Source organism: Enhydra lutris, unplaced genomic scaffold, assembly GCF_002288905.1.
Source record: "Enhydra lutris kenyoni isolate GAN:26980312 unplaced genomic scaffold, ASM228890v2 scaffoldscaffold37, whole genome shotgun sequence".
Classification (NCBI taxonomy): Eukaryota; Metazoa; Chordata; class Mammalia; order Carnivora; family Mustelidae; genus Enhydra; species Enhydra lutris.
Window position 1 is genome coordinate 30,133,581 of NW_019154121.1, and position 9,760 is coordinate 30,143,340.

At 65.5% G+C, this 9,760-nt stretch overlaps 1 protein-coding gene across 1 annotated transcript in view; it reads right to left on the minus strand.

Annotated features, from left to right (window-relative positions):
* Positions 1-996: 996 nt before the first annotated feature.
* The window catches only part of LOC111154521 (sonic hedgehog), a 9,168-nt gene continuing 404 nt past the window's right edge, over positions 997-9,760 (minus strand). Inside the window, exons 2-3 of the mRNA XM_022514177.1 lie at positions 4,451-4,712; positions 997-1,808 (exon numbers count right to left, since the gene is read on the minus strand). Coding sequence (XP_022369885.1) covers positions 997-1,808; positions 4,451-4,712 — 1,074 coding nt within the window. The remainder of the gene's footprint in view (positions 1,809-4,450; positions 4,713-9,760) is intronic.

Here is a 9,760-nt window from a genome sequence, read left to right on the forward strand (position 1 = left end):
CATCCTTTGTTTTTCTCTGTACAAACTACAGGCTCCATTCTTGTGGGCTTATCACTATGTGCGCTTTTAAAAAATATTATTTTCTAATAAATTCTTTGAAGTTAAAAATAACAGAGTTCTTCCAGTTTGTCCAAGAAAAGAAAAAAAAAGAAAAAAAGAAAAGAAGAGAAAAAAAGAAAAACGGTGTGTGTGTGTGTGTGTGTGTGTGCGCGCGCACGCGCGCGTGTGTGTAACAGTCTTGACTTCCAAGAACATGGCCAAAATGGAAATGATGGAGCAAATATTAACCCTTGAAGACATACAGGAGGTGGCTGTTACACTGGAAACTAGTTAAATTAAAATAATATATTTTCATATTTTACACTATTTCAAAAATGAAATGTCATTCAGTTAAGTATTGATCTCTCAAAAAATCTAATTTACAATTCTGTGTATAAAAATATAATTTGTGGACCCCCATGAAGCATGTTTCAGTTTACTCTTGCCAAAAAGCAGGCGTGGAAGGGAGGAGTGCGGAGTGCAGAGTTTTGCTTTCTGAAAGTTAGGGCGAGGGACGTGTAGAAAAATAGACTCTGAGCGGGTCGCTTGGCCTCACAAAATAATCTTTCCCCCGTGAGTACAGTTCACATGATAATAATAAATTATCCGAGAAACAAACTATTTAAGGCTCTTGAAGGTCCGGTTCATATTATTTAAAACATCTATTCATACCAAACAAATAAATAGCCAGGAGAGGTGAAAAAAAAATAACCAAAATAAAACAACCAAAAAATTCAAAAAAATATATATAAACTAAGCACGACGACAAAACTTCCCGGGGTCTCTGTTTCCTTATAGTCTACTTTGGACTGTCCTACTTTATTATTATTATTAATTATTATTATAATTAAAGTCTCATTCCGTGCGCTTTTCCGTGTGTCCTTTGCTGTTCCTCGCTGTCGCGCCCCCCGCCCCCCGCCCCCTCCCGCCCCCGCGCCCTCCCCGGCTCCCCAGCCTTCAGCTGGACGGGACCGCCATGCCCAGCGGGTGCAGGGCCTCGCTGTCCAGCAACCAGGTGCCTATTTGGTAGAGAAGCTGCGAGTACCAGTGGATGCCCGCGGCGCCCGGCGCGTCGGCCGCACCCGGCGCGGGGAGGGGCAGGTGGCCGCCGCCCCCGCCGTCGCCGTGGCCAGCCCCGCCGCGGTCCGTGCGCGAGGGCGCCAGCACGGCCAGGAGCGCGTGCGCCAGGCGGAAGGGCGCGAAGGCCCGATGCGCCCAGCCGTGCTCCTCGATGACCGCGTAGCACGACGCCAGCACCCGGTTGATAAGGATGGTGCCCTGCGCCGTGAGCGGCGCGTACGCGCCCGTGGCCTCTTCGCGCAGCGTCACGCTGTGCACGGCGGCCGGCAGGAGCCGGCGACCCCCGCCGCCCTCCGCCACCACGTACACGAGCTGGCCCGGGCGCACGCGGCTGGCGAAGAGCGCCCGGCGCCCCGGCGCGGCCCCCGGCGGCGGCCCCGCGCCCGCCCGCGCCTCCGGCTCCCCGGCCGCCGAGTCGTTGTGCGGCGCGACGAACAGCAGGTGCGCGGCGGTGAGCAGCAGGCGCTCGCGCGGCTCCCGCGTCTCGATCACGTAGAAGACCTTCTTGGCGCCGTCGTCGCGGTCCAGGAAGGTGAGGAAGTCGCTGTAGAGCAGCCGGCCCTGGTCGTCGGCCGCCAGCACGCGGTCCCCGGGGCGCAGCTCTCTCACCAGCTTGGTGCCGCCCTGCTCCAGGTGCACCGTGGCCGAGCCCGGGAAGCAGCCGCCGGACTTGGCCGCCACCGAATTCTCTGCGGGAGTTGGAGGAGGGAGAGAAGAGGGGACAGGGTGGTGAGCGCCCACGGGGAGGCACGAGTGGGGCAGGGGCGCGCGCGGCCCCGGGGAGCCCCGGGGAGACAGAGCCCCCGCGGGTGCGGCCGGCCTCGCTCCCGCAGCCCCACCGTCTCGGTGACAAATTCAGACGCAGACGCATTCCTCCACGGCGCTCTTAGGGGCGGACCGGCCGCGACAAGGGTCGGCTGGCGTCTCCGGCGGGAGGCCGGTTACGCTCCTTCCCTTCCGCCTTCCTCCCGCCCCAGCCCCCGGCTCGGCGCACACCCGACCTCGCCCTGAGTTCGCAGGGTGTTTGCTCTGCACTTGGATTCCTCCGGAAGCCTCCTTGAGCTCCCTCGGGCGCGGGGTGGGGGGGCACCTCCTTCCTTCCCTCGCCCCCCCGCCCCCGTTCCCGCGCGCGCCCCGCACCCCGGCTGAGCCGCGGGGACCCGTCGCCTGCCCGCCCCCCAGCGTCCAGCCCCGCCGCGGGCCTTGGTGCGGCCGCTTGCAGGGGACTGGGGGGCGGGGGGCGGGGTGAAAAATAGCTGTGGTCGTTGTAGCAACTGGACAAACATTCCAGGGAGCCGGCGGAGGTGCGAACACCCCGGGCTTGTGTGGATCTTCTAATTAAAATCCCATGAAGGGCCCAGCATTGTCGTCGCGCTCTGGGCAATCAACGGGAGACACTCTTGGAAGAGGGGCTACTTCCATCTCCCCCTCCCCTCTCTCGCCGCCCCCTCCCTATTTGCTCAGGTGCGCCCCCTCCCCGCCCCCCGCGGTCCGCGCGCGGGCTCTCCAGGCCGGGCCCCACAAGCTCTGTTTGCACAGCCAGACCTCTCGCCGCTCTCAGGACGCGTATTTGAATTTTAAATGGCGGGGCCTGCTCCGAGCGCGGGCAGCGGCCGGTTCTCAAGGCCCCCGGACTCCCCGCTTTCCCGAGCCCTCGGTCGCGCTCTGAGGCTCCCCGTCCGAGGACAATGGCGGGAGCGGGGCGGGGAGCGGGGCCGCGGAGGAGGGGCGGGGAGGGCTCCGCATTCCAATCTCCGGGATCATGCTTTCCGCAAACAGAGATGCGAGAGAGAATCTTCTGCCGGAATTACAGAGGGTTTTTAATCTTCTCATCGGTTTCTGCGGCATGAAGTGCGGGCCTGGCCGTGGGAGGCCCGCCGGCGCCCCCCGGAATGCGACCCGGGGCGCGGGCGAGCCCGAGTCGTCCAGTCGCACGACCCTGCTTGCCACGCAACGCCCCGCGCCCCGCCCGCGTGTGCCGAATGCCGACGAGCGGCTCCGCGCCCCCCCACCCCGGGGGCTGCCCTCCCCGGCCCGGAATCCCGGTCCCCGCGCGGGATTACCGCTGCTCACTTGCGAGGAGACCTCTAGGGACCCCCGCCAGGGGGACCCCGCGGGCAGGTTGGCCCAGAAGGGGGCCGCGCGCCCCGGGAGCGCAACCGCGAGGTCCCGAGAAGGGCGCATCCGGAGGCCTCCCGCCGCGGAGCCCCGCGAAGTGGGGGCACCGCTTGCCCGTCCTCCCTTTCTCTGGCTTGAAGCCCAGCCGGCCCCCCGCCGCCCCATCCACACCTTTTCTTTCTGTTGTGATAAGAAACCACTATTTTCCTTCCCTACCAAGTGTGTCTTGACACCTTGAAAGTGTTTTTCTACTAACACATGCTGCTAAGACAGTTTAGGAGACAAGTAGGCAACACGGGGTGGGGGGGGCTGCGGGGAAGGCACGGTGCCTCCGAAATTCACCGGAACTGCTCTGCTAAATGCACCAGCTTCTGCGGGAAGACGGAGAGATCCGCAGAAAGAGCCTGGGAGCTGGGAGGTCTGCGGTGGGTGCCGAGCCTTCCCGGCTCGGCTGTTCTCGCCAGCGACAGCATGTGGCGGTGTAGGCCCAGGCAAGCCACCAGCACAGGGCCGGCTGCCTGCCGCCGCAGACTCCCATCCTACTCCTGACCCCTGCCTGCGGCTCAGGCCAACCCAGCGGGCTCCTAATCAGGACGGATGCTCCTGGCTCCCGGCCTCCAGATGCTGGCAGCGGTAGCCACGGCGTTTAGCACCTCCCACCAGGCCTCTCCCCAGAGGCTTAGCCGGCCAGTTAGTGTCAGGTTAGTGTCCACAGACCCTTAGCAGGGAAGAAAGAGGGCCAGGGGCTTATACCCTGGGCAGACCCTCCTGGGCTGATTCTTAAGCCTTAAACAAGAGGAACGATCTAGGCCAGACCTAGCCACCAGTGCCCCAGCAAGATCCCTTCCCCCATCTTCCACCTGTGGGGGGGGGGAGCCTCCGGAAACGGGGTGGGGGGAGGTTCAGGAAGCCACATGCCCTCCACGGCTGGGCTTGGAGCCCCTCAGGCCTCTGCAGCTCAAAGGTAGGGGCAGTTCCCCACTTCTACAGGCTGCGACCCCACACCAGACACACGAGTTATCCCCCGGTTCCAGCCCTCCCTGCCCCTCCTGCTTCCCCCCAGCCCACAAGCATTTGTCTCTTGCCCTTGGATCCCACCGTGGGGCACCATGGCCACGACTCAGGGGCAGCTCTGGAGCCGTCAGGCGGGTGGGTGGGGAGGCTCTGCGGGCACCGGGCGGGGGCATGGGGAAGGCCGGGCCCGTCGCCTCACCTGCTTTCACGGAGCAGTGGATGTGGGCTTTGGACTCGTAGTACACCCAGTCGAAGCCGGCCTCCACGGCCAGGCGCGCCAGCATGCCGTACTTGCTGCGGTCACGGTCCGACGTGGTGATGTCCACGGCACGGCCCTCGTAGTGCAGTGACTCCTCTGAGTGGTGGCCGTCTTCGTCCCAGCCCTCGGTCACCCGCAGCTTCACGCCGGGCCACTGGTTCATCACCGAGATGGCCAAGGCATTCAGCTTGTCCTTACACCTCTGCGGAGAGAAGGGGCCCCGCAGACGTTAGTCCTGGGTCTGCCGCCCACCCCGGTCCCCACATGGTCTGCCTGGCCCAGTCCCTGAGGATAAGGGCTCCGTGGACAAGTAGGGGGACAAGGCCTGCGAGGCGCTCAGCTCACTTGGCGGAGGTGCACTAGGGGCAAGGGCGGGGTTGCGTCTGCTGGAGGCGCCAGTCCTCTCGCGGTCGAGGGACCGAGGGCCTGTCTCCAGATCTGAGCCAGCAGAGATCCTAGCATGGCCAGAGGAGGAGATGACATTTTTTTGAGACAAGTAAACTGCGTGTGTCTCAGACAGTGACGCAGGGCCTGCCAGGCACTGCCCCCCCCAAATGGCTCACTCCTCCCCAGAGATGCCCTCCACTCCCCTCCCACCCCTTTCCGTGGCCCCATTTCTCCACACCTGGGCAAGGCTCCACCCTTGGGCCCAGCTTGACTCCCTCACCAGGAGGCTGGAGAGAGGCCCAGTGTGCAACTTAGGAGAAATAAAGAACAGGCCGGTTGGTTCTCACAAAATGAGAAGCCTTGGGTTATCTCTGGACCCTCCCTCTTCGCCCTGTGCCTATCTGAGCCCCGGATCCCGCCTAAGGGCGGGAGGGAGGTGGGAAGCTGATAGCCACAGGGAGGGGGCGGGAGGGGGCCCAAGTGAAAGGCAAGCAGGTGAGTTATGATTTTCAGTGTGGGCCAGGCCTGACGACAGACATTCTTTATCTGGACGGCCACATTCCTTTTCTCCATAGCCCTCTTTTCTTGGGCTTTTCTGTGGTCTGATTGTGTCTCTTGTTTTCCTTAACCTGTTCCCTTCCTCCCCCCCTTGTTTTCTTGGCCCCAGAGCAGAATGGCGTCCTGCAAGTTTGAAGAGCAAACTTAAGAGGCGAAAGAAGGGAGGGCGCGGGAGGGGGCGGGGTGTGAGGGGTGGGGGATGGGGAGCCAGAGAGGCCCGAGGCCTCAGAACCTTTGGGGAGTACCCCCCACCCCACCGAGGAGGAAGCTGCCGGGGCTGTGCTGGCGGAGAAACACTGAATGCGCAGGACACAGGCGAGGGCCGAGTGGAACTCGGGGTTGGGGGAGCCTCCCCTGTCCTTCTAGGGCCACCTTCGGAGAAGGATGCAAGAGAAAGAAGCCGTGGCAAGTTCGCGTGTGTGTTTGCACTAACTCGCTACAGGGGAGCGTACAGTGGTGCTGGGGTGCGGGATTCAAAGGAGGGAAATGGTGGCGGGACCAGGAAGGGCTATTCCCGGGACAGCCAGACCCAGGGCAGCAGGACAACTTCAGGTTGACCTCCGCAGAGGGTAGGGCTGATCCCCGCCAGGGCTGTGGGACCCCATAAGCAGGGTGGAAGGAAGACTCCGTGGAGGACCCTACTAGCAGGTTGGGGGTTTCGACCCAGCGGGCAGGGAGCTCTGGCTGGTGCTGCTGTCCGCGCTTTGTGGGGCCGTGAAGACTGCGCAACAGGAAAGCGCTGTGTGTTGGCCGGCCATAAAAACCGGCCGTACGGTTGTAGGGTTAAACACAACAAATGGGGGGGGGGGGCGGCTAGGGGGCGGCCCTGCTAACAGGTCGGCGCTGGCAAGGTTTCTGGGCCCGCCAGCATCTTCTGTAATAACAATAATAATAAAAAAGTCAGATGGGCAGAGTTTAAGTGAGGTCATCTTGAGGATTGAACGCGTTTTACATGAAAATCAATCAGTAAACCAGGGTCAGTTCCGAGCCGGGCGGGAGGCCGGCCGCGCAGGCGCACTCCGCCGACACGCGCACGCACACCGCCCGCGTCCCGGGCCCCGCGGCAGCCCAGCTCTCTCCTTCTGGGGGTCCGATGAAGCCTCCGCGGCTCTCCGCGGGGCAGCTTGGCGAGAGGAGGGTGGGATGGGGAGGCCACGTTCCGGCCCCCACCGCCCGGAGCTGCGCCCCCAGGGCACGAGGTGCAGGGCCCCAGGCGAGGAGCCCCAGGCCGAGCCAGGCCCGAGCGGCGCCCCGCTCCCCGCGCGCCCTTCCGGGCTCCCCCAGGCGTGGCGCGGCCGCGGCCCGGTGCCTGCAGGACGCTCTGCGCCCGGCCGGCGGGAGAGGCGCGGGGCCCAGGCCGGCCAGCGATTCACTGGGTCGTGCGCCGCGAATCCGGCCCGGCTCCGTGCTGCCACCGTCAAGCGCAGCGGGGCCGCCGGGCCGGGCTTCTGGGCGGCGGAGGCCAAGGTGGTCCCCGCGTCTAAGCCCTCGCCACCTCCCCGGTCTCCGCAGCCGCCCCGTGCCCAGAAGCCCGAGCAGGACTGTCACCGCCAAAGGCCGCCAGGCTTTCCCAGTGCGGGGGAGGGGTGTCCCAACTTCAAAAGAGACCCCCCCATTCCCCACACACCTGTCTCCACGCCCCTGCCCCCACTCTGGGAAAGCGGACCCCTCCTATCCAAACAGGAACACCCTCCTCGAACCCTCCACTGAGCGCCGGGGCCGGCCACGCACACAGAAATCTACTCGGCGTGGCGTCCCCGACTGTCCCTCTCGCGGCCCTCAGGCCCTGCCCGGGCGGCCGCCTCCTGCCCCCCGGAGCCCCCCGGCCGCCGCGCCCGCGCCTGGCACCCGCGCCTGCGGGGCGAGCGTGTCTGTCTGCGCTTCCCCCTCTCCGAGTTAATATTAACCAGGAGCTCCTGCGTTCCAGAACTGCTCTGAAAGTTCCACCGGGGACGGTCTTGCCATGGTTGAGGGACTTGGGCGGCAGTCACGTTAGAGAGACAGACAGGAGAGGCGCGGAGGGACGGCCAGCCCGGGGACGAGGGACGCGCGCCCCCAGGGCAGAAGCTGGGTGCTGGTGTGAAGTGTGGGGCCAGCGGGGGAACAGGTCCCCGAAGAGCGCTGAGCTCTCGTGGCCGGGGAGGCGTTCCCGCCTCACCCCTTTGCCCCTGGCCCTGCCCTTCACCCCTGGTCCGCCGCCCCCGCCCCGACCCTTAGAGCTGGGGAAGAAGCGAGGGCGGGAGAGGGTGACCCGCAGGGCGCCGGGCAGCACGCCCCACCGGCCACCCGCGTTTTCAGGGGACATCTGCGGGGTGCGCGATACAATTCTGGCCCTGCTCTCCCCACCCCACCCCCACGTCGGCTGCCCCTCCCCCGTCCTTTTGTGCTGGGAATGGGAATGGCCACTGCCTAAGGGAAAAAAAGTATTTGTTTTCGTTTCGTTCGTCTGAGGGAAGTTGACAGAAGGTCAGAAGTTCAAATGCTGCCAGCGCGCGCGGCGGCCAGAGTGGCCGGCGCGGGGTCGCTCGGCCGTGGGTCCCCGGCGGGCGGCCGGAAGAGGGACCGGGGCTGGGGGCTCGGCGGGGCCGCCAGGCCCGAGGCTCCGCGCTGCGCCCCCGACGACCCCGACCGTGCCGGCCGTCGGAGTCCCCGTGGCCCCGGCCCGCGCCCAGCGCCGCAGCCCGGGCCGCGGGGACCGCTCGCCCCGGAGGAAGGGGCGCCGAGGTGCGGCCGCCGGGGTGCGCGGCTCGGCGCGCTCGCGGCTCCGCGACCTGCGGCGGGACCCGGGGGCCCCCTCGCCGGCGTCGGCCCCGCGCGCACGCCGACCCCGCGGGCTCCGGGACCTCCGCCGCTCCCCGCCCCGCCGCCTTCCCGGCCTCGCCTCCCGCTGCCCCCTGTTCCGAGGGACTCCGGGAAGGCCGCCTTCCGCGCGCGGGCAGCGAGGGGACCCAGGTCGGAGAAGTACCCGCAGCCGGCCGCGCCCCCGGCGCCCCGCGGCCTGCGCGGAGTTCATTGTCGCTCGCGCCGCTCGCGGGCACAGGCGCGCGTCCACACTCGCGGCCGGATTTAAGGTGGTCGCGAGCAGATGCGAGCGCGGGGAGGGGGAGGCCGATAAGGACCGGGTGGTCGGCGCCCTCGGCCCCTTCCGTCCGCTCCGGGCGGCTGCGCGTCTCCTTCCTCCGTCCGGCCTGGCCGCCCCAATCCGGCTGGGACGCGAGCGGCCCGGAGGGGGCTCCCCGCCTCGCCATCCCCGCCCACCCTCCCCTGTACTTGCGCCCCGCCGCCGCTGCTCCGTCAGCTGCGGTGCGCTCCGAGCCCCGCAGATAGGACTTGGCTGTTTTAATAGGGCAATAAAAAGGATGTTGACCTATATTTGCCAGGAAGTCCATTTCTAGCTCAGTTATACGTGCCTGGAGTTTCAGAAAGTCTACGGTTGGCGGGGAGACTGGCAGCCGGAAGGCTCGAGCAGAGGTGCGGAGGGAGGGGGGCGCGAGTTTGGCTGGGGTGCTCCGTTCTAGCCCCCTCCCGTTCACACCGAGGCGCTCCTCGCTGCGTGCCCGCAGGTTGGCCCGAGTGATGCAACGCCGGGAAGTTCTAAGTCCCTCCCCTCAAGGACCGCGGCCCGGGAGAATGGACGCGCATCCTTAAAGAAATATCAATACGTTCACACTCTGATGGGCACCGCTGCCCGGGGTGCGCCGGGAGTGGAGCTGCGCGAGGCACTCAGGGACCAGGCGGAGCCTGGGGAGCCCCTGCCTTTTGTCAGCACGGCCTCCCTGCTTTTCCCACTGGGCGTCTTTGGTGGGGGGCGGCGGGGTGGGCGTGCTGGTGGGAAAGGAGAGCACAGTGGAGAAGGGGAGGCGCGAGCTCCCCGGTCTCCTGCCCAAGGCTGCATTTGTACAGTGACCTGGAAGCCACTTTATGTTTAGGGGGATTTCTGCCCCCCCTCCCGCCATTCCCATTCCCAGTCGGGAGGGCCGTGATGCCCCCAGAGCCGAGGTCTCCCCAAGTTACGAGCCAGAGCTGGGGCAGGATGGGAAGGCCATCCCAGCAGGACAGTGCAAATCAGGGCCACGGGTGGACCACACCTGCCATCCTGACCCCCACCCACCCTAAACTTCTCCCGCTGGACCCCTCACCTCCGCTCCCCTCAGGGAAGAGGCAGGGGTGGCGGCCGGCAGGTGGGTGGGGAGGGAGAGGGCCAAGTCGCCCTGCTATCCGCCGGAGGAGCCCGCAGACTCGGTCCGAGTGGCTGCTCACACACAGCACCCCCCCCCCCCACTTCCCCGGCCCCGGCACAGCTGG